Source organism: Crotalus tigris, unplaced genomic scaffold (genome assembly GCF_016545835.1).
Source record: "Crotalus tigris isolate CLP2741 ecotype Arizona unplaced genomic scaffold, ASM1654583v1 scf7180000024338.4412243, whole genome shotgun sequence".
NCBI lineage: Eukaryota > Metazoa > Chordata > Lepidosauria > Squamata > Viperidae > Crotalus > Crotalus tigris.
In genome coordinates this window covers 3,545,514-3,570,143 of record NW_024100508.1, presented here as the reverse complement: position 1 = coordinate 3,570,143, position 24,630 = coordinate 3,545,514, and the positions used below count along the sequence as shown (strand labels likewise).

General features: G+C 44.3%; 1 protein-coding gene across 6 annotated transcripts in view; it reads left to right on the top strand.

The window, feature by feature from the left end:
* Window positions 1–24,630, top strand: part of LOC120300124 (snake venom serine proteinase 12-like) — a 63,895-nt gene that overhangs the window by 6,666 nt on the left and 32,599 nt on the right. The window contains exons 6-7 of one of the 6 annotated variants that reach the window (XM_039325731.1): window positions 21,837–21,887; window positions 22,777–22,988. The exons of 3 other annotated variants lie outside the window; for them this stretch is intronic. In XM_039325731.1, the coding sequence (XP_039181665.1) occupies window positions 21,837–21,887; window positions 22,777–22,842 (117 nt within the window). In that variant the 3' untranslated portion in view covers window positions 22,843–22,988. Of the gene's footprint in view, window positions 1–14,435; window positions 14,484–21,836; window positions 21,888–22,776; window positions 22,989–24,630 lie in introns of those variants that run through there. 2 more of the 6 variants (XM_039325733.1, XM_039325735.1) reach the window with 2 other exon arrangements.

Here is a 24,630-nt window from a genome sequence, read left to right as displayed (position 1 = left end):
GACAGTTATGACTTTAATATAAGACTTGGCAAAACCTGGGAAATGCTAATCTGTGTTTGTGACCTTCAAAGCTCTGACAAAAAAAGGGACAATAATCTGGGCTGTAGACAAAGAGAATTATAAATTTCAGAAAAAAAATTTTTTTTTTGTACTATTTGGATTACAAATATCTATTTAATCGGGACTCTAAAGCTATTTGCAGAGAAAATAAAAGAAGAGAAAAACTGAAATTCTTGGCCATCGTGGATCAGAGACATGTAAAAAGAACATATGAAGAAAACATAAATACTTCATAGGTTGAGATATATAGTATACTGCAACTAATTCAAACAACAATGATTTTAAACCACAAAGAAATCCAAAATAACTTTGAAAATATAAATCAATCTATTTCCAAGTTAACTCTACAAAAAAAAAAAAAAAATCCCAGAAAACAAAAGAGAAGGAGCAGATAAAATAGATAAATAGATACAAAATAGAGACTTAAAGATGGAACTTAACCAAACAAGGAAACATGATGTTAACCCAGTGGGGGAAAAAATCGCAAGAATTGGAAAAAACATCTTGTCCCTTAAGATTGCAAAATAAATCTGAGGACAAGAAAACAGATTGGATAAAATGGACTGTGGAGATGTCAGGAACATCAGAGAGTAAGGAAATGATCAGAGAAGTGGAAAGAAAAATAAACAGATTTTCAACAAACATGGAAAGGCAGAAGCCCTGTACAAAGGCACTTCATCTAATTTACTTTTTATATCTACACTATTTATGAACATATAGAAAAATCTTTTGATTCAGCAAGATACATTGATTAAGAAAGATACCGAGCAAAGGAAAAAGACCAAATCAAGAAAGTAGATGATGGGACCTACCAGAGAGAATACTTTAAAAAGAAATATTTGTTTGAATATGGTTAAAGAAATAGAAAAGATTTGGAATATATACTGTATGTCACTCTAAAAGGGATGAATCCCCTAAATAATATAATATGCTTTTCCCCCCTTTTTTTATTCTATTTCTTGATATGAGTAATATAAAAAAATTGAAATGGCTTAGATAAAGGAAATGTTTTAGATAATTATAATGGATAAAAGAGTTAAAGGACTAAATGACTAGATGTATTAAATGGAGATGTCATGGTTCCGACTAATGAAACACTTCAAAGACTTTCAGGCATGTTTATCTTAAAGCCTTTATTAACAGTGCTACAAATTGACGGCACATCATGGAGGTTTATGCCAGAATCTGAATTCCTCTTGCTGGCATCTAACTTTTCTTGCTAAATCCCTCTCTTATCTTGCAGTCACAAGTCACATCTTCCAATTATCCCAGAGGGCAGAGATTCACTTCTGTTCCTTTTCCCAGCTTTTGTTGTTATTCCCCTCCGTTTTCTCTGTCATCTGAATTAACCCTAAAAATACCAGATAGTTCTGCATATTTTGTCAAAGCAAGAATATTCAATATTAGCAGCGTTGACATCCGGCCCCCCTTACAAAAAGGACAGATCCTGTAATGTAAACAATATGTTAAGGGTTATTTTTTGGTTTGGTGAGGTGTTTCACATGAAACCTTCTGACCAATCTGTCAGCTTTCACTTCACTAGATTTCACCCAGGTGGCTTCAGACAACGGGTATCCCTTCCATTGTATTAGGTACTGCAATTTCCCTTTAAAAATTCTAGAGTCAAGAATATGTTTTACTTCATAGTGGGTCTGTCCCACAGGTGCCTTCTTCGGGGGAGGTCTTAAAGTGGAGCCCCATAAGGCTTCAACCAGCTACAATGGAAAACTGGGTGAATTTTCCCTAAAAGTCTAGGGAGTTTTAGTTCTACTGTGACTGAGTTGATGATCCTTACTATGGGAAAGGCCCCAAGAATTTTGGTCCCAATTTCTTGCTGGGCAATTTGAGGCATAGATATTTAGTTGACAAATAAACCTTTTCCCCAACTTGGAATGTTCTTTGGGGAGCCCTCTTTTTATCAGCCTGCTTTTTATAGGTTTCAAAAGTCTTTTTTAAAGCAGTTTTTGTTTTTCTCCAAACTTCTTCCCACCCCCTCACCCAATGGTCAAGTGTCTGGGAAGCAGAGGGCAACTGAGGATATTCAGGTATTGGGTTGAACTCTTTTCCTGTGGCCACTCTGAAAGGCATGTAGCCAGTGCTGCTGTTCACAGAATTATAGTATGCCACCTCCGCAAAAGGGAGGAGATCAGTCCAGTTCATCTGTTGGTAAGAAACGTAGCATCTAAGATATTGCTCCACCATTTTGTTAATGGCTTCTGCAGCCCCATTGGTGGCCGGATGAAAAGCAGATGATGAACCTTGAGATGATCCAATTAATGTAAGGAAACTTCTCCAAAACTTTGCTGTGAACTGCAACCCCCTGTCCAAAATTATTTGCTTAGGGGCGCCATGCAGCCGGTAGATACGTTTCAGGAACAATTTGGTCAGTCGTTGGGCAGATGGGAGTCCTTTGCAGGTGATGAAATGAGCCTGCTTTGACAACAGGTCTATTACAGTCCAGATGACAGTATTTCCATTACTTTCAGGTAGGTCTACTATAAAATTCATAGCTATTTCTTCCCATGGTTGAGAAGGGTCTGCGACAGGTTGCAGTAACCCAGGGGTTTTTCCTGGGATTCTTTTCATTGTGGCACATACAGTACAACTTTTTACATAGTTTTCCACATCCCTTTTCAGACCCGGCCACAAAAATTGCCGGTGGGTGAGGTGTAGGGTTTTCAAATATCCAAAGTGTCCAGCCTGTTTTACATCATGGCTGTGTTTGAGAGCATTAAGATGGAGGGCTTCTGGCAAATATAGTTTCTCCCCTTTGTAAGCCCAGCCATCCCGGCACGTTAGGGAGGTGTGATTATCTTTGAACCATTGGTTGGTGAGGAGCTCTCGTTTTATTTTCTTAACTCCAGGGTCATCAGGATTGGGGACCCTGCGAGGTGTAAGTTGAGTGGCAGTTTGTGGATTGGGTATAATTGCCTCGTTAACCTCCTCCTGTTCGCTTTTGTATTGGGGTAACCGGGATAGCGCATCAGCTAGGAAGTTCTTTCCTCCTGGAAGTTGAAGTGAAGTTGAAGTGGTTAAAGTATTGTGCCCACTGTACTTGCTTTGGGGACAATTTGCGGGGAATTTTCAGTGCTTCTAGATTTTTGTGATCTGTCCATACCTCAAATGGCACCTTGCTCCCTTCTAGATAGTGTCACAGTTTAATAACGCCCATCTAATCGCTAAGGCCTCTTTTTCCCAGATTGCCCATCTCCGCTTGCTCTCAGTAAATTTCTTAGAGGTGTAGGCGCAGGGTTTTGTTCTTTTGCAGTAACACAGATCCAACTGCCACATCGCTGACGTCGGCTTGAATCACAAAGGGTTCCCCTGGGCGGGGGTGCTTAGGACCGGTTCAGCAGCAAATAGTCTCTTTAAATTCTCAAAAGCTGTTTGACAGCCCATTGTCCATGCTAGTGGTTGGCCCGGTCGTGTCTTCCCTCCTCCTTTGCCTGTTTTGAGTAGTTCTGTAAGAGGCAGGGCAATCTTGGCAAAAGAGGGGGTGAATTGACAATAAAAGTTGGCAAAGCCCAGAAAGCTCTGGAGCTGTTTGCAAGTCTTTGGAGGCTGCCATTCAATTATAGCTTTCACCTTGGCTGGATCCATTTCAATACCCTCATTGGAAATTCGGTAGCCAAGATAGTCTAATCGGGTTTGGTGAAATTCACATTTCGACAATTTGGCATAAAGCTTGGCATTCAATAGTTTCTTTAACATTTCTCTCACCAGCTTTATGTGATCAGTCATATTCGTGCTGTATATCAGGATTTCATCAAGATACACCAAAACCCCTTTGTACAAGTGATCATGTAGGACCTCATTAATCAACTGCATAAATACATCTGGGGCCCCCTGTAGTCCAAATGGCATGACTTTGAACTAATAGCTCCCCATAGGACAGTTGAAGGCAGTTTTCCACTCGTCTCCCTCTTTTATTCTCACTCAGTAATATGCTTCTCTTAGGTCTAATTTAGTGAAGAAACTCCCCTTAGCCAGATGGGTTAATAAATCCTTTAGGAGTGGGAGGGGTATTCATTTTCCACACTCACAGCATTGAGACCCTTATAGTCTATGCCAGTGGTTCTCAACCTGTGGGTCGCAACCCCATTTGGGGTCGAACAACCATTTCATGGGGGTCACCAAACAATGCAGTCTGCTATTTTCCCCCCCTTTTCCTTAGCTGTGCTACTCCCTTTTATTCTCTTGGCTTTTGAAAGCCAATAGAATAGACTTTCTTGAATAGAGTCTAATTCTATTGGCTTTCAAAAGCCAATAGGAATTGTCCAGTCAGTCTCTGCCCTGCTGAGCCTGCCAAAAGCCCCAGTCTGCAAATGGTGCTGCAAGTTGTCTGCAGTGAAGGTGAGCTGTCTGGAAGCTTCCACCCCTCCCTGCTGAGCAACTACTAAAAATGTAAGTAAAAGAGGGCCAGGGGTGGGAGATAGGAGGTCGGTGGGCGAAGGGAGGGTTGCTGGCGCACGTGGGGCCCAGCGGGTGCCTTACGTCCCTTGGGCTGGGCCAGCTGGTGGCCCAGCTGGTGGTTGCCCTGCGCCGTCGCTTCCCCTTGCCAGCTACGCCTCGGGCGGTGCAGGGGGCAGTACCATGCATGCGCGGCGCTCCCAGGCAGGAAAAGTCCTCGACTTACGACCAGTTGGCTAGTCCTCGATTTACGACCGGTTGGATAGTCCTTGACTTACAACTGGTTGGGTAGTCCTCGACTTACGACCGGTTGGGGTCACGGCATTAAAAAGGTTGAGAACCACTGGTCTACGCAGAGATGAAGAGATCTTTTTTCTTTTTTCTCTTTGAACAACACAGTAGATTTGGCCTGTTCGATAAACCCCCTCGCTAGATTTTTGTTCAGGTATCGCTGCATCTCCTCCATTTCGAGGGGGGACATAGCATACATTCTCAGTTGTGGGAGTTTGGCTCCTGGCACCAGTTCAATGGAGCAGTCATTGGGTCTGTGAGGGGGTAGGGCATCACATTCTTTTTCACTAAATGCCTCCGCCAGGTCCTGGTATTCATTGGGGATGACTGGTTCGCCTGGCAGTGGTGAGACACCCATGTGCGCTCACTCATTGGGTGGCCTAAGGTGCACTGTAACATCGCTTGACTCAATGGGGGATTAGGCCCGGTTCTCATTCTTTTCTCCCACCAGATAAATGGCTTCCATTTGTCTAACCAGGCTAGCCCTAGGATCACTGCCTCAGTCATTTTTGGAGCCACTAGGAAGTGAATAAACTCCCAGTGTGCACCTATTTCTAGGTGTAAGGGCTTGGTTAATTGTGTGACAAGAGTCCCTCCCATCAGGAAGCCATCGGCTTGCTCAAATCTCACCGGTTTGGAAAGCTGTTTTGCCCGTATGCCCATTTTTATTGCAAACGGCAGACTAATAATGCAGCGGGTGCATCCAGAATCAATTAGCACGTTTAAGTCCATTTGTGCCCCAGAATTAGGGATTATAAGTTTGGCAGCCAGTGAAAAAGGCAGGATTTGTCAACTCACCATCGGGTCGTTCTCTCCTTCATTGTCGCTGTCAAAGGAGGGTAGAGCAGGGGCGGGTCCACCTGGAGTCCCGGTGTCCTCCTGTGTGTGGGGTGTAATCTGGGCGATAGGTTCCTATGTGAGCCGGTTGGATTTTTCTCTCATTAGCCACTGAGCAGGTTTCTTTCTCATTGCTGGTTCTGGTCTACTCTGCAGTCGGGGGTAGGGGACTGAACAGGTGGCCGCTCGATGTCCTTCTTGTCCACACCGGAAACACTTAAAGGAAGGGCATGTAGGCGGCCTGGGTCTCACAGCCATTACAGTAGTTGAGGGCTTTTGTGGGGGTGATTGCTGTCCAGGTAACTGTGGTTGTTGCTCGGGTTCGTGTGGGGGAGGCTTCTTATAGCGAGAGAGCTTAACGTCTAGCTTCACTGCTGTCTGGTACCACTCCTGTAGCTGATCAGGTACTTCTCGATAGATACAGGCCTGAGAGAGGTGATCGTCTAATCCCTCGACAAAGTATTGAATCAGGGATTGTTTGGGCCATCCGTCTATTCAGCCTGCTATCTTGTGGAACTCTCGCACGTACTCCAGGGCAGGCCTCTCGGCTTGTTTTATTTTGTCAATCTGTCCTGCTGTTTTGAGGCCAATGGCTGGGTCCTCAAATCGTTCTCTCAGACTTAAGAGAAAGAGGTGGGGATCATCCAATTCGGGGGCTTGCTCACTATATAAATTATTCAGCCATTCAGCTGCTTCTCCTTCTAGGTTGGATGCAATTACATCGACCATGGCACCTGGGTCCGGATAGTGGCAGGCCCAGTGGTTCAAGTGAGAGTGAACCACTCAGCTTCTCTGCGTCTCCATCGAAGGTTGCTATGAAGGGTGGTGCAAACACAAGCTGCTGTGGCCCCCACTGCTCTTGTGCCCCCCAGTTGCTGTTGGCCCCATCCTGGCTGCAGATTTATGCCCAGGGGTTGCACATTTGGGGGCTGTAGACAATCTCCTTCCTGTGGCTGTTCTCCCACCAGATGCTGATCTCCTGGCTTCTGTACCACCCCCAGGCATTGCAAGGCCTCTATTAGCTGTGGCAAGTTCAGAGGACATGGACCAGCCACCTGCTGGGGAACCCAATCTCCCCATTGCTACAGGGGACTTAGACTGGGATTCCCTGTCTCTTCAGGGCTGGAGTCCCTGGCAGGGACATCTGCAATGGAAGGGCTGTAGGCTTCTCTCTGTAGGAATTGATTTCTGGTTTTCATCTCCGGGTTTTGACATCTTTCCAGTGACTCACCCACAGTTTTGTTATTTCTCCATTCTGCTTTTGAAGTCTTTGCTCTCAGCTGGGAAATCTGCCAGATTCCTCTCTCCCCCGGCTGGCTGGCTGCCGCTACTAAAAGGCTGGCCTCAAGCCATTTTTCTCTTTCCATAATGAGATCTTCCCTGGATCTTTGTCAACTATCTCCTTCAGATTAGGAATAGTGGCCGAGGTCCGGGACCTCGTAATTAGTTTAAAAGATTAGTTGACTCTGGCATGATGTCATGATTCCGACTAATGAAACACTTCAAAGAACTTTCAGGCATGTTTATCCTAAAGCCTTTATTAACAGTGCTACAAATTGACGGCACATCATGGAGGTTTATGCCAGAATCTGAATTCCTCTTGTTAGTTGGCATCTAACTTTTCTTGCTAAACCCCTCCCTTATTTTGCAGTCACAAGTCACATCTTCCAGTTAGCCCAGAAGGCAGAGATTTACTTCCATTCCTTTTCCCAGGCTTTTGTTGTTATTCCCCTCCGTTTTCTCTGTCATCTGAATTAACCCTAAAAATACCAGACAGTTCTGCATATTTTGTCAAAGAAAGAATATTCAATATTAGCAGCGTTGACAGGAATATTTAAAGATTAAACATATTTTTAATTATAGTTAAAAAGAATAAGAAATCTTGGAAACAAATATATATTAGCTAAGGAGGGATATATATTTTAAGTAGTATGTTATTTTTTTTGTTTCTTTACTCTTGCTCTCCTTTCTTCCTTTTTTTTCACTATTTTATCTATTCCTTGTAAAAGTGTGAGATGATTCCTATAAGTTAAATTTTTAAATGTAATTAATTTTTGAGAAAATCTTAACCAGTAAGAATACTTAGAATCTTGTGGGAGAAACAAATTTAAATAAGGACTGTAACAGGATCAATGGTAAGGCAACCAGAATGATTGGATATTTTGGGGAAAAGAGGAAATCAATTAAAACTACTAAGTGGATTATAGAAATCAATTGTTAGTGATTGTTTTACAAATATAAAGCCAGAAAACACATTGTTCACCAATTATTAAGTGATTTATGTTTTAAAAAACCAATAAATTACAAATAAAAAAAAGGTCTGACCTGGTGAAAAAGATACTATGAGAGTGGGAAATTGGAAAAAAAATTCTGAAGGATGGCAATGAAGCTCACAATTGCTTAGATTCATATAGGTCAGGAAGCCATCACCAAAACAATCTGTTCAATTGCCTAATGCAATGTGTAAAGGCAACTGACATTTGTTCCTACCATTTATGGATTATTAGCAGAGATCAGATCATTACATAACCTAAACTGAGCTAAGTTTGATTCTGCTATTATTGAGAACTCGGCTTCCATCTTAGGTAGTCCTCTCTCGGCAGTCCTTTAACAGGACTCATTCTCGGATAAGTCTACCTTGCCCCTTCCATTCATCTACAAACCAAATACATTGTTCTTAACCTGTTTAATTCAATAGTATGTAATGTAGGGATAATCATCTTGGATAGATTTTTGACCCAATGAGGACAGGCGCAATAAGGGCTATTAATCGTCAACGCTTCCAAGCTGGGGGAAGTACAGTCCAACTATCAGGTGCAGGGGATGCCCTCATTTCTTGTTTGTGAGTAACACAGCAGTATCTAGTGGGCACTGCGAGAAACAAAATCTTGGACCAAGATAGGTCTTGGTCAATCTAGCAGAGCTATTTATGCACTGTTATTTAAAAGGAGGGGTGAGAAGCCATCAAATGCATGACTGGAAAAGAACTGTATATTTAACTTTTATTAACGTTTTATGTAAATAAAATTAAGTCAGACTCCAGGAAAGCTGCATCCCAGTAGGCCATTCAAAAACTAAGCAAATCTGTTGAGCCAGAAAAAAAGCTCCTGGATTTTTGCATTGTGCGAACCCAGCCAATGATGCTTATGGCCCAAGATTACAAGCATAGGTTGCATTTTTAGCAATGGCTAAAGGAAATCAAACATGGGCAGGCCAAGCAACCAGTAGCCTTGCAAGAAGTGCCCCCCCCAGTTTCTTTGAATTTAATAAGACTGATAGGAAAAAAAATGGAAAAGAAATACTTTAAGAATATGAATAGATATTTTCAGTCAATATATAAGAAAGTCTCTTTCTTCCTTGCACCCATCCAAAAATACCCCCGTTTGTTGATGCAATGAAAAGCATGTGTAAGGACCCACCCCACTTTGCATCTTAAGAAGACGATGTCACATGTTCCGACTAATGAAGCACTTCAAAGAACTTTCAGGCTTGTTTCCTAAAGTCTTTATTTGCAGCTACAGTTTTGTCGGTCACCATGATGGACTGGTTATGCCAGAATCTGAACTTCCTGTCGCTGGCATCAAGCTTTCCTTGCTCAACCCCTCCCTTCTCATGCAGTCACAGGTCACATTATCCAATTAGTGAGAAGGTCAAAAGTTTACTTCCTCTTTCTTTCCCGGGCTTTTTCCCCCGCCCAGTCTAAGCTAAGTATTAACCCAATAAATGCCAAACAGTTTGCATATTGTCAAAGCAAGAATATACAGTATTTGCAGCATTGACATCCGGCCCCCCTTGCACGAAGGACAGATCCTGTAAGGAAACAAAAACATATGTTAAGGGTTATCTTTTCGGTTTGTTGGGGTGTTTCACATGAAACCTTTTGATCAATCTGTCAGGGTCACTTCACTAGATTTTACCCAGGTGGTTTCAGACAATGGGTATCCCTTCCATTGTACCAAGTACTGTAATTTCCCCTACTTTTAGGTAGGTCCACTATAAGGTCCATAGCTATTTCTTCCCAGGGTTGAGAAGGGTCTGCCACGGGTTGCAGTAGCCCAGGAGTTTTTCCCGGGATTCTTTTCGTTGTGGCACATACAGTACAACTTTTTACAAAGTTTTCCACATCCTTTTTCAGCCCAGGCCACCAAAATTGCCGGCGGGTGAGGTGTAGGGTTTTCAAATATCCAAAGTGTCCAGCCTGCTTTACATTGTGGCTGTGTTTGAGAGCGTTAAGACGGAGGGCTTCTGGCAAATATAACTTCCCCCCTTTGTAAGCCAAGCCATCCCTGCATGTTAGGGACGCTTGATTATCTTTGAACCATTGGTCAGTGAGGAGCTCTCGTTTTATTTTCTTCACTCCAGGGTCATCCGGATTGGGGACCCTGCGAGGTGTAAGTTGAGTGACAGTTTGTGGATTGGGAATAATTGCCTCGTTAACCTGCTCTCGTTCACTTTTGTACTGGGGTAACCGGGATAGCGCATCAGCTAGAAAGTTCTTTCCTCCTGGTATGTACTTTAGAGTGAAGTTGAAGCGGTTAAAGTACTGTGCCCACCGTACTTGCTTTGGTGACAATTTGCGAGGAGTTTTCAGTGCCTCTAGGTTCTTGTGATCTGTCCATACCTCAAATGGCACCTTGCTCCCTTCTAGATAGTGTCGCCAGTTCAATAGCGCCCACCTAATTGCGAAGGCCTCTTTCTCCCAGATTGCCCATCTTCGCTCGCTCTCAGTGAATTTCTTAGAGGTGTAGGCACAGGGTTGCAGGATCCCATTTTTGTTCTTTTGAAGTAACACTGCTCCAACCGCCACATCGCTGGCGTCGGCTTGAATCACAAAGGGTTCCCCTGGGCAGGGGTGCTTTAGAACCAGTTCAGCGGCAAATAGTCTCTTTAAATTCTCAAAAGCTGTTTGACAGCTCATTGTCCATGCTAGTGGTTGGCCCGGTCGTGGCTTCCCTCCTCCTTTGCCTGTTTTGAGTAGTTCTGCAAGAGGAAGGGCAATCTCGGCAAAAGAAGGGATGAATTGACGATAAAAGTTGGCAAAACCCAGAAAGCGTTGGAGCTGTTTGCGAGTCCTTGGGGGTTGCCATTCGATTATGGCTGGATCCATTTCAATACCCTCATTGGAAATTCGGTAGCCAAGATAGTCTAATTGGGTTCGGTGAAATTCACATTTTGACAATTTGACATAACGCTTGGCATTCAATAGTTTCTTTAACACTTCTCTCACTAGCTTTATGTGATCATTCATGTTTGTGCTGTATATCAGGATATCATCAAGATACACCAAAACCCCTTTGTACAAGTGATCATGTAGAACCTCATTAATCAACTGCATAAATACAGCTGGGGCCCCCTGTAGTCCAAATGGCATGACTTTGAACTAATAGCTCCCCATAGGACAGTTGAAGGCAGTTTTCCACTCGTCTCCCTCTTTTATTCTCACCCGGTAGTATGCCTTTCTTAGGTCTAACTTAGTGAAGACACTCCCCTTAGCCAGGTGGGTCAATAAATCCTTTAGGAGGGGGAGGGGGTATTTATTTTCCACACTTACAGCATTGTAGTCTACGCAGAGACGAAGAGACCCATCTTTTTTCTCTTTGAACAACACAGGTGCTCCCACGGAAGATTTGGCCCGTTCAATAAACCCCCTCGCTCGGTTCTTGTTCACATATCGCTGCATCTCCTCCATTTTGAGGGGGGACATAGCATACATTCTCGGACGTGGAAGTTTGGCTCCGGGCACCAGTTCGATGGAGCAGTCATTGGGTCTGTGAGGGGGTAGGGCATCACATTCTTTTTCACTGAACACCTCCGCCAGGTCCAAGTATTCTTTGGGGACGACTGGTTCACCTGGAGTCAGTGAGGCGGCCATGTGCACTCGCTCATTGGGTGGCCTAAGATGCCCAGTAACATCTGTTGAATCAATGGGGGGATCAGGCCCTATAGGTAGTCTCACAATTCTCATTCCTTTCTCCCACCAGATAAACGGCTTCCATTTGTCCAACCAGGCTAGTCCTAGGATCACTGCCTCGGTCATCTTTGGAGCCACCAGGAAATGAATAAACTCCCAGTGTGCACCTATTTCTAGGCGTAAAGGCTCAGTTAATTGTGTAATAAGAGTCCCTCCCATCAGGGAGCCATCGGCTTGCTCAAATCTCATCGGTTTGGAAAGCTGTTTTGCCCTTATGCCCATTTTCATGGCAAACACCAGACTAACAATGCAGCGGGTACATCCTGAATCAATTAGTACGTTTAAGTCTATTTGTGCCCCAGACTTAGGGATTACAAGTTTGGTGGGCAGTGAAAAAGGCAGGATTTGTTGACTCACCATTGGGTCATTTTCTCCTTCATCGTCGCTATCAAAGAAGGGAAGAGCAGGGGCAGGTCCACCTGGAGTCTTGGCTTTCTCCTGTGTGTGAGGTGTAACCTGGGCAACTGGTTCTTGCGTGAGTCGATTGGATTTTTCTCTTGTTAGCCGCTGGGCAGGTTTCTTTTGCATCGCCGGTCCTGGCTTGCTCTGCAGTCGAGGGTAGGGGACTAGACAGATGGCCGCTCGGTGTCCTCCTTGTCCACACCGGAAACACTCGAAGGAAGGGCGTGCAGGTGGCCTGGGTCTCTCAGCCCTTGCAGCAGTTGAAGGCTTTCGTGGGGGTGATTGCTGTTCAGGTAGCTCTGGTTGCTGTTCGGGTTCCTGTGGGGGAGGCTTTTTATAGCGAGAGAGCTTAACATCCAGCTTCACGGCCGTCTGGTACCACTCCTGCAGCCGATCAGGTACTTCTCGATAGATGCAAGCCTGGGAGAGGTGATCATCTAATCCCTCTATGAAGTGATGGATGAGGGACTGCTCAGGCCACCCCTCTATTCGACCTGCCATCTTGCGGAACTCTCGCACGTACTCCAGGGCAGGCCTCCCTGCTTGTTTTATTTTGTGAATTTGTCCTGCTGCTTTGAGGCCGATGGATGGGTCTTCAAATCGTTCTCTCAGTCCTAAGAGAAAGAGATGGGGATCCTCCAGTTCGAGGGCTTGCTCGCTATATAGATTGTTCAGCCATTCAAATGCTTCTCCCTCCAGGTTGGCCCCAATGACGTCAACCATGGCCCCTGGTTCCGGATAGAGATAGGCCCAGCGATTTAAATGAGAACGCACTTGGTTGAGGAAAAAAATCAGCTTCTCTGGATCCCCATCGAACGTTGCATTGAAGGGTGGTGCAAACACAGGCTGCTGTGGCCCCCACTGGGGCTGGTTCCATGGCTGGTGGGCCCTCTGCTGCTGGCCAGCGGGGTTGGATGGTACCCCCTGCTGCTGTAGGCCTCCCAATGGTGGCTGCGCAAGTGGGGGTTGTAGTGGTCTTCTCTGTTGTTGGACTGCAGGGGGTGGTGGTGCCCTCTGCTGCTGCTGATCATTCATCTGCTGGGGAATCCCATCTACCCATTGCTGCAGATGCCTCAGACTGGAACTCACCCTCTCTTCAGGGTTGGGGTCTCTGGCCGGCAAAGGCAGGGTCTGACAGGCTTCCTGCTGGGCTCCCCATCGCTCTTGTGGCCACCCCAGTCGCTGTAGGCCCCAACCTGGCTGCAGATTTATGCCCAGGGGTTGCACGTTTGGGGGCTGTGGCCAACCTCCTTGCTGTGGCTTTTCTCCCCCCAGCTGCTGATTTCCTGGCTTCTGTACCACCCCAAGACATTGCAAGGCCTCTATTGGCTGTGGTACGTTCAGAGGACATGGATTAGCCATTTGCTGGGGAACCCAATTTCCCCTTTGCTGCAGAGGATTCAGACTGGGATTCTCTCTCTTAGGGATGAAGGTTTCACTTTGTAGGGACGGTTTTCTGTTTCTCATTTCTAAGTTTTGAAATCTTTCCAATGACTCACTCATAACTGTGTTATCTGTCCATGCTGCTTTTGAAGTCTTCGCTCTCAGCTGGGAAATCTGCCAAATTTCTCTCTCCCCCAGCTTGCTGGCTGTCGCTTCCCCCCCCCCCCCCGGGGAAACTGTTGCAGCTACGGGGCTGGTTTCAGGCAATATTTCTTTCTCCATAATGAGATATCCTCCAAAACTTTGCCAGCTCCTCTCAGGCATAGAGGCAACTGTTGATAGATCGGGACGTAGATCGTTTGAAAAGAGTGTTGGATTCTGGCATGATGTCACATGTTCTGACTAATGAAGCACTTCAAAGAACTTTCAGGCTTGTTTCCTAAAGTCTTTATTTGCAGCTACAGTTTTGTCGGTCACCATGATGGACTGGTTATGCCAGAATCTGAACTTCCTGTCGCTGGCATCAAGCTTTCCTTGCTCAACCCCTCCCTTCTCATGCAGTCACAGGTCACATTATCCAATTAGTGAGAAGGTCAAAAGTTTACTTCCTCTTTCTTTCCCGGGCTTTTTCCCCCGCCCAGTCTAAGCTAAGTATTAACCCAATAAATGCCAAACAGTTTGCATATTGTCAAAGCAAGAATATACAGTATTTGCAGCATTGACAGACAGATCTCTTGGAATATTTCTTCCAACAGGCATCTTTATTAAGAGAAGATGATGCAGGCATTCTAGACAGGACCTGGGGCCCAAAACCTCCTATTCAAGGTTTTAAGTGGTCCCAAGCAGCCCCACCCCACCATCCTTCCAGCGACAATCCCAGGCTTTACATTTCCACCCCCTTTTTCCTCACAGCCGGCAGAAGGGAGACTTCAGAGAGGAGTAGATGAAAGCTGATGGGCCCTATTGTTAGGATTAGTCCTTTTGGTGATATCCACATTCAGTCCCTTTTGAAGTTGTACTGAAGGAATTGAGGGCCATAAAACCCCTTGGCTCATCTCCCTTCCCCTTCGTAGTATGACAGAATCCAGAGAGGGCAAAAATGGGTTTTCCATAGTCGATAACTAGAGATGAAATATAATTGGATTCTAACATCATGGCTAAAAATATGGTCATTTTTTACAAGGCAAGAATAACATTGTATTAGAACTCCAAAGAGGTTCAAAAAGATAGTTTATCGGCAGGAGCTCTGGTGCAATATTTATGAGATCAGAAGAAAAGGGGGGAAAAGCCAGCTACAAATTTGTTTTCTACCAATATCTTCCAATCTGCTGCTAAAGAGAAAACAGTCTGCTGCGTTGAAAGGGTGTGTGACATGCAATCCACAGCTGGCCCATCAGATGAGTTCTGATTTGTACATCAGAATGGCTGCTTTAAATTCTAAGGCTAAGCCAATGACAATCACATTACACAAACCTCAAGAGAGAGAGAGGTTGGTCTGCCAATTAGAACATTACTTGTTTTCTAGCAAATAACCAGTCTTTTTTGGAATCTGTAATAAGAGATTCCTAGATGGATATTTCATGGTGTGGCTGCTGCTAAAAATACCAGCACTGGTTTCCTGGATGGGTCTGCCCAGTCTCACGGCAAGTCTCCTAGAGGACTTCCCATAGGATGTAGTCAAAGCACACCTGAAACAGGTCAGGAAAATATGCACATCCATGTGGAGTTTCAGTGTGGAAGTTTTGCTAGCAATGGCAACTCTATACCCACAGCAGACAAATTGACAAGGGGAAAGTGATAAGCATTAGGTAGGAGCCCAGCATTACTTAACCAGCTCTACATTGAGATGCTTCTCCAACTGAAAGGTTCTGGAACAGCATTCAAATCATGCTCTAGAGATTTCAGCTATGACCTAAGTCAAGTCTCCTAAAAAAAAAATGGCATGCTGAGGAGACCAACCTCTCCAAAACACAAGACAGTGCTCTGGAAGAAAAAAAAAGCAAAATGCTAATCCTCTGGGTTTTTGGCATGTACAGCTTCTCCCCCACCCATGGCAAGCCGTCAGTGATAGTGCATAAGTTTTTGTGGCTCTGGAACCATTCATCGGTTTCTAGAGCCTTCATAATTTGATCCCTGCTTGGCTGGCAATCGGCTGCTTTAGTTTTGCCTGAGCTCTTGTGGTTACTTGTGCTGCCAGCTGCACTTCCAGCATTAGCAGCTTGGGGATGGTTGTCCGGGAGCTATTGTACTGGGGCATGCGGGATAGGGCATCTGCCAGGAAATTCCTCCCCCCCAGTAAGTGTTTGATTTTGAATGTGAACCGGTGGAAGTGTTGTGACCACTGGGCTTGTTTGGGGGTGAGTTTTCTGGGCATTTTTAGGGCTTCCAAGTTCTTATGGTCTGTCCAGACCTGGAATGGGATTTTGTTCCCTTCCAGGAAGTGCTGCCAGGAGAGAAGGGCCCACCTCACAGTGTACGCCTCCTTTTCCCACAGCGCCCAATGTTGCTCCATGTCAGAGAGTTTTCTGGACATGTAGGCACAGGGTTGCAGCTGCCCCTTGTCGTTTTCCTGTAGCAATACTGCTCCTACTGCTACATCACTTGCATCAGCTTGGGTTATGAATGGCTTATCTGGGTTGGGGTGTTTTAGGACCGGTTCAGCCGAAAAAAGTCTTTTTAATCTTTTGAACGCGGCTTGACATTCCATCGTCCAGGTTAGTGGCTGACTGGGTTTTACTGAGCCTCCCCCTTTTCTCTTTAATAAGTTCGTGATAGGCAGGGCTATCTGGGATGAACTGACGGTAGAAATTAGCGAATCCCAGGAAGCTTTGTAGTTGCTTTCTCGTGCGGAGTGGCGCCCACTCCAGCACCACCCGGACCTTCTCGGGGTCCATCTCTATGCCTTCAGTTGATATGTGGTAGCCCAAGTAGTCAATTCTCTGTTTATGAAAATCGCACTTTGACAATTTTGCATAGAAGTTGGCTGCTCTCACTTTTTTCAAAACTGCTCTGACTAATTTTATGTGCTCCTCTTTAGTCTCTGTAAATATAAGGATGTCGTCCAGGTAGACGAGGACCCCTTTGTATAGGTGCTCCTTCAGTACCTCATTGATCCACTGCATGAAGACCGCGGGGGCTCCCTGCAGCCCAAACGGCAAGACCTTAAATTGGTAGCATCCCATAGGGCAGTTGAATGCGGTCTTCCACTTGTTCCCCTCCTTAAATCTAATGTGATAATAGGCCTCCCTTAAGTCCAGATTTGTGAAGATTTTTCCCTTCGATAGGTGGGACACCATGTCTTTCATGAGGGGGAGAGGGTACAGGTTGCTTTTGCTTATGGCGTTCAAGGAGTGATAGTCCATGCACATATGCAATGTGCCATCCTTCTTTTCCTTGAACAGGACTGGGGCCGCTACCTTCTTTGGGGAAGCTGGCTCAATGAAGCCCCTCTCCAAATTCTTATCTACATTTTTGTTCATCTCTTGTAGCTCCTTGGGGCTCATAGAGTACAGTCCAGGCTTTGGGAGCTTTGCTCCCAGTTTGATTTCTATCACATAGTCTGTGGGTTGGTGGGGGGGGGGTAGCTCGTCTGCCTGCTCCTCGCTGAAGACTTCAGCGAGGTCCTGGTACTCCTCGGGTATTTCAGGCAAAGTTTTTTCCCATTGTCTGTGGTGTCATCCATCCTGATCAGCAGCTACTATGTGGCAGGGAGAGGGAGCTGCCATTACAAAGGCTGCAGTCTCGGCTGCTCTGCCTGACGTTCCTGGCATTTTGACTTTGGACTCCCCCTCAGTGTCTCTTTTGCTACGATCCAAGGTAACGCCGTGGCCACGGGGTTCGGGCTTGTCATCTTTGAGGGAGATGAAGGTTGATTTCATCAGGTCGATTGCCTTTTCCATGATCCAGTTCGACTGCTCCCCATGATCATCTTCATCTTCGCTGAGGTGCAGTGATCTCTCCATCTCTTGCTTCCATCCCAGTTGGTAGCTGCCTCGCCTCAGTATCACCTTTCTCAATTTTCTCTCCCACTCATCATTCTTGCCTACGCCCATGGACCAGTGAAGTTTGGGGCTGTGCATCTCCACTACTTCTTCCTCTGAGGTGTAGGACGTCTTGGAGCCGGACAGCTGGCAGGGTTCCAACCAGAGGGAGGGCTCCTCCTTCACGGCGGCTTCCTCCTTCTCTGCATCGATGTCCGGCATGGTAGATTTTGCAAAGTCCCCCGGCAAGGTCCATCCTTCTGGGTTGACCACTATTGCAGATCCTGTCTAATGTCAGGACCCACTTCAATACTTCCTCCCAAGAAAGCAGAACTCATGGAAGCAAGCTCTTCCAAAAGGAACTTTTATTAGGAGAAGCTGATAGTAGGCATACTAGACAGGATCTGAGTGGCTCCCATACAGATTGATAGGTTAAAGTGTCCCCAAACAAACCCCACCCCTTAGTTCATCTGGACAGTTCAAACAGGCCAGTCCCCAGGCTTTAAGTCCATCGTGGGAAAGGGGAGTTAACATCGGGTCAGCTCTGGTCATGGCAGCAATATTTAGATGACTCTTTGCACCTTCTTTTGAGAATGGAGAGATAAGCCAGATTCCGGAGGTTGTAATTCTTTCTTCCTCCCCCTTTGCTAGCTGACAATTTAGGGAGAAAAGTGCAGAGAGAAATAGTGCAGGAAAGTGAAGTGTTACATTGTAGCAATAGAGAAAGAATGCAGAAAAGCAAAGTGTTACATTGTAGTGATAGAGAAAGCTAAGGCAATAAACCCTTCCCCCCCTCCCCTCTACGACTATGGCAGAACCCAGAGAGAGAAGAGAATGGAATTTGGGAGAGAGGAAGAGAGCAAGGGAAGTATGAAATCAGAGAGATATGGGTTCTGATATCTGCATGTAATTATTAACGGTAGGTGTACAAGCAGGACACAAGTAGAGAGTGGGCGAAGAAGGCCCAGTTGGTACAAATGGGGAAGACCATTGCTGTATTTGTAATGATATTATGAATTTATACATGTATTCATATCAGCAAAACTAGCCAGATAAAAATATATAATCCCAAATATGGTCAGCTTCCTTTCATGTTTCTATTTATTTGGCAACTGACTTCAATAGAGGAAGATAACTTATTAATTAATATAAGATGCATTGAGAAGAAAGTTGTGGAGGGGTTTTCAGAGTTAAGGTGGTCTTTAAAAAATGGTATACGAGATAGCCATTGATTTTTGTCCAAACTGGTAAAATAAATCTGTTGGATTTAACCTAGCTCCCCTTCTGTTAGATTTGCTGCATTATACAGCGTGCAATATCTGGGTCATTGCTTCTGAAACAAATATCAAAACCGGTATGTAGGGATTTTACTGCCATCAGTGTTGGCTCAAACTGTTTTTAGTGAACTAAATACTAATATTATCAACTTCCCATAGAGTAAATTCCATTTTCATTAATCTCTTCCCCACTTTCACTCCTTCTGCCCCCTATTCTCCCCATCATGAGGCCATATATTTGGCTTAGCAATGCAGCACAGAAAGATCAGACTCTGGATGAAATGCTTCTAAATGTCCATCCTTTTCATAAGCTTTTCATCTGAACACACTGGCACACGTTAAAAATGAAATTCTGATGCCCTTTCTCAAGTGTGTGTGTGTTGATGGCTTTTTTTGTCATAGAATGCCCAGAACAGAGTTCTGGCACCTTTTTTGGATGGAACCTTGTAGGATAGGCAAGGCGGATTGTATGACATGTGTGAGTTCTGGCATCTTTTATTTTTACAAAGAAGCATACACACACACACAAATATTAATCACTTAATATTCACAGGTAGTTTACCTACATGGGCATAGGCACAAATGCTTCTAAATGTCCATCAATTGATAATATATTTCCTTGAGCCTCTCTTCTCCCAATAGTATTCTCCTTCTTCAGCATTAAACAGATATAATTTTTGATATTTGATATTTTCCATATATAATGGAATATATGGAATTGTCTTCTATATTTATACCAACAATAATAGCGTCCATATATAGCATTTTTTTCTTATCAGCTTATGTTGTTTTTATAAAAGTCGTCTTATTGATTCACCATATATCTTATTTTCATAAATCTTGTTTAAGCTCAATTTCTCCATAATATTCAAAGAATTCTTACCAATCATAATTTTCTCAATAATTAACATCTAAATATCCAAATTTTCCATTTAAATATATCATCCCAGTATTTTCATATTTCATATATTATAGAAATACTATACTACTTATCTATCATAACATCTACCTATAACAACTTTTCTAATCAATTTATATTTCACTTCTATTTATAAAAATTGATTGAATCACTATATATCCTTTTTTTCAAAATTCTTTTTTATTGAAAAAGTTTTATTAACAATTAACAAAAAAAATTAACCCCCCTACCCCCCCAACCCCCCAACCCCCTACCCCCCCCCCACTTCCCAGAGCCGAGTACAGGGTTATTACAAACATATTAAACAAAATCTAATTAAATTTAACAAATTATACAGTAACCAAGTTCATACTTAACCCTTATTATGGTATAAAGTACCATAATAACAGTAAATAAACTAAATAATTTTCATTATAAAATGCTGTTAATAATAATTATTATTTAAAATTTAATCATAAAATAAATGGAAATTTTTAGTTCCATATTTAATCTGAATATAATCTATCCATCTACTCCATACCATAATATATCTTTCTTGTGTATGATCCTTTAAATAAGCAGAAATTTTAGCCATTTCTGCTAAATTAGAAACCTTAAGTGTCCATTCTTCTATAGTAGGCAACGAATCTTTCTTCCAATATTGACCTACCTATAACCTTGCTGCTATTACTAAATTCAACATTAAAATAGTTTCTTTAATATCAAAATCCACAAAAATCCCTAGTAAAAAATAGTTGAGGAGTAAACTTTATCTTCCTTTTAAAAATCTTTTGAATGTTCCACCAAATCATAATCCAAAAAGCCTTAATATTTTTACAAGTCCACCAAACATGAAAATAAATTGCGTCAGAACTACAGCATCAAAATTCTTATTAAGCCTAATTTCCCCTCAGTATTTCAATCATTCCTTAATCCAAAATCTTTTCAAACTTAATTTGTCTTTAAAGGTCAAACTTTTCTTTCACTTTCATCATCCCAATATTTTTACATATTGTATCTTATCAAAAATACTATATTACTTATTTCTCTTATCCCACTTAATTCTAAATCCCCTTTATAGCCAAAGTTATTTATTTACCTAGGAGAGACTGAGTAGAAAGTACTAAAGATCTGTCTCCAGCTTTGCTTGTACAAGCTTTCAGATTATGGCCTTTGTCTTGCAGCTTGAAGATGTATGAAGTTCAATTCCCAGAATTCACCATGCTGGCCAGGGACTTGTGGGAACTGAAATCCACACATCTTCAAGTTGCCAAGGTTGAGAAACACTGGTTTAATTGGTTGAAAGTCCAATCAGCTCATTGATATTGTGGCTTATAAGATGCTCTAAGTGTAAGAACATCCTGGTAGTGCTTCACAAAAGCCAGGAAACAGGAATGTTGAACAATCAACAAGTTTAATGCACTGTGTTGAATTAAAGTTAGCACTGGAAGTAGCCTTCTTCCAGTGCCTTAAATACAACCAACTACCACACCCAGATCACACACCCCAATTACCACCCGTGATCATACTCCACCCGTGCCTCGCCCAATCCCATGTGGTAACCCACGCCCCACCAATCAATCAATTACCGGTGCTGCACTCTACCGCCCCAGTCTACGCCCCACACATAGAAGCAAAATTAACAAAACCCACAATGCTCCACTTTACTGTCCAGCCCTCTGCCCCAACGTCCATTGATGGCAGACCCAGTGACACTGGGAAGTCCAATAGAAGGCATTACGAAGCAGCATCCCCTCCATTCACCACGTTCCGTTTGTGCCGTTAGTTCCTAGCCATCCGGGCATTTTCCTCTGATGATAGCTGGTCACATGGGCTCCTCAGCTGCCGCTCTAGGAATTCCGGTTGGCCATCTCAGTGGTTGCAATGGCGGCACGGAACATGGAGCTACCAGATCTGCTGTTGGGCCCTCTCTTATGCTGTGTGGATTTTCTGCCGTTGCACGGGCTGGTAACGGGGCTACCGGGGGGTGGGTGGTATGCTGGGTCTGACATTCGGCTCCCCTCACCACAGGTTGCAGGTTGGAAGAAAGCATACTAAGATGAGTAAAGCCATTTGCCATGTACATGAAGGCTATTCAGCCCCCTCCCTGGGCTTGCGTGGAAATTTCCTATGGTATCTACGAATCAGGTCGGGAGCAGATACATTCCCCTTCCACACCCAGGAGGCCTCGGATAGGGGATATCCCTTCCATAGAATTAGATAATGAAGTTTACCTCCCTTCATCCGCGAATCCAGGATGTCTTGTACTTCATACCGACCTGGTGTGACGGGCCCTGGGATTTGTTCTTGCGATTTCTCCCTTACAGGTTTCAACAGGCTCACGTGAAAGACTGGATGCACTTTACCAAGCAAACTCGGTAAATGAAGCTTCACCGTCACCAGATTAATAATCTGGACTATGCGGAAGGGTCCGATGTACTTTGGTGCTAGTTTTTTGCACGGCACCTGCAACTTTATATATTTAGTTGATAAATATATTAGATCTCCCCACCCTAAACTGAACCTGTAACCTACGAATTTTATCCGCCTGGTGTTTAGCTGCTTGCTCTACTTTTACCAGGGCCTTTTTCACTGTACCCCATACCTCACCTACGTGGTTAAACCATTCATTGGGGTGACGAGGCTGGGATTCCTGGGACCCACACTCTGGCATCGGGACAAAGTCGCGTCCATATACCACCTGGAATGGTGTAAGGCTGGTGCTCTTATGCACGGCGTTATTATATGCGACTTCCGCTAATGGTACCAAGTCCACCCAATTCGACTGTTGATAGGATACGTAGCTCCTCAGATATCACTCGACAGCAGCATTGACCCGCTCCGCTGCCCCATTGGTACTGGGATGATATGCAGAACTGAGACCTTGAGCAGTACCAATGAATCGAAGGAACTGATGCCAGAATTGAGCCATAAATTGTACACCACGGTCTGAAATAATTTGACGAGGTGCCCCATGCAAATGATAAATATGGGTTAAAAACATTTTGGCCAGTCTTCTTGCCGACAGCAGTCCCTTACAGGGTATGAAATGGGCTTGTTTTGAAAACAAGTCAACTACTGTCCATATAATGGTGTAACCCCGTACCTCCGGTAGGTCAACTATAAAATCCATTCCAATGTCCTGCCATGGCTGATTTGGGTCAGATACTGGTTGTAACAACCCCATTGGTCTTTTGGGTACTACCTTTGATTGTGCACAGATGTGACAACCCTTCACATATGTTTCCACGTCCTTCCTCATTCCAGGCCACCAAAATTGATGTCTGGCTAGGTGTAACGTCTTCAGGAAACCGAAATGGCCGGCTAATTTAGAATCATGACAACGGTGATATACGCGATCTCGTAATCCCTGGGGAATATAGAGTCTATTGCCATACCATGCTAACCCATTTCGGTGTGTAAGTAATCCGGGATTATTTAACAACCAAGGATCTTGTAATAAAGCTGTTTTCACCTCATCCTCAAACGATGTCGTTTTCGCACAGGAATCTATGGGCAGATCTCCGACGCTATAGGGGGGCATAATGGCCTGGACCACCTCCTCCCTCTTACTGTCATATTGTGGTAGGCGAGAGAGGGCATCCGCTAGGAAGTTTCTCCCCCCTGGAACAACTTTCAGTTGGAATTGGAAACATTGGAAATATTGTGCCCAATGCACATGTTTAGGAGACAACCGCCTAGGCGTTTGTAGAACTGCTAGATTCTGGTGGTCTGTCCACACTTCAAAGGGATGTTGTGCCCCCTCCAATAAATGGCGCCAGGTGGATAAGGCCCAATTTACCGCAGATGCCTCCTTTTCCCACACAGCCCATCTCCTCTCCGTATCTGTTAGCTTCTTGGAAGTGTAGGCACATGGTTGTAAATTGCCCTGGCGGTTTCGTTGGAGCAAAACTGCCCCCACAGCCACGTCGCTAGCATCGGCCTGTACCATGAACGGGTGTTCCGGGTCAGCATATAATAGTACAGGTTCTTGTGCGAACAACGTTTTTAAAGATTCAAATGCCCGTTGACACTCAGCTGTCCAGTTCAAAGATTGTCCAGGCCGGGGTTTTGCTGCTGAATTTCTGGTACGCAATAACTGAGTTAAAGGCAACACCACAGTGGCAAAGGAGGGGATAAATTGCCTGTAGAAATTAGCAAATCCCAAGAACCTTTGTAGTTGGCGGCGGGTTCTTGGAGCTTGCCATTCCAAAACACTCCATACCTTACCTGGATCCATTTCCACACCTGCCGCTGAAATCCAGAACCCCAAATAATCGATGCGCTCCTTGTGAAATTCACATTTGGATAGTTTACAATACAATTGAGCGTCCAGCAGTTTCGTTAATACACTACGTACTAACTGAATATGTTCCTCCAATGTTTGTGAGTAAATAAGTATATCATCTAGATATACCAGTATGCCACGATATAGATGGTCATGCAGAAATTCTTGATAAGCTGCGTGAATACAGCTGGGGCTCCTTGTAACCCGAAAGGCATCACCTTAAATTGGTAACTGCCTAGTGGACAATTAAACGTCATCTTCCACTCATCCCCCTTCTTTACCCTTACTCTATAATATGCTTCATGGAGGTCTAACTTCGTGAAGATCTTTCCAGCAGCCAAATGAGTAAGAAGCTCCTTCATAAGCGGTAAGGGGTACACCTGCTCTATGCACAGGGCTTTGAGGCCCTGGAAGTCTACACATAACTGCAGTCCCCCGTCCTTCTTCTCCTGGAATAATACCGGTGCCGCTATCCGGGACCGTGCAGGCTCTATGAAACCCCTCGCTAAATTTTGTCTATATATCGTCTCAATTCCTGCAATTCCAGGGATACATTCTAGGTTTTGGTAATTTAGCCCCAGGGACAATTTCAATCGCACAATCCGTTGGGCGATGAGGTGGTAAGCTATCGCAATCTTGTTCACTAAATACAGCTTTGAGGTCACTGTACACAGCTGGGAAGTTATAGTCACTCTCCGTCTATGCCATTCTGGTTCCCTCCACTATCTTCTCTGCACTTCTCCCTGAGGGGCGGATGGTTGGGGACCCACTGCAATCCGCAAATGACGGTACCCATTGGCCCACCACATGGTAGGGGTCCATTTGTCTAACCA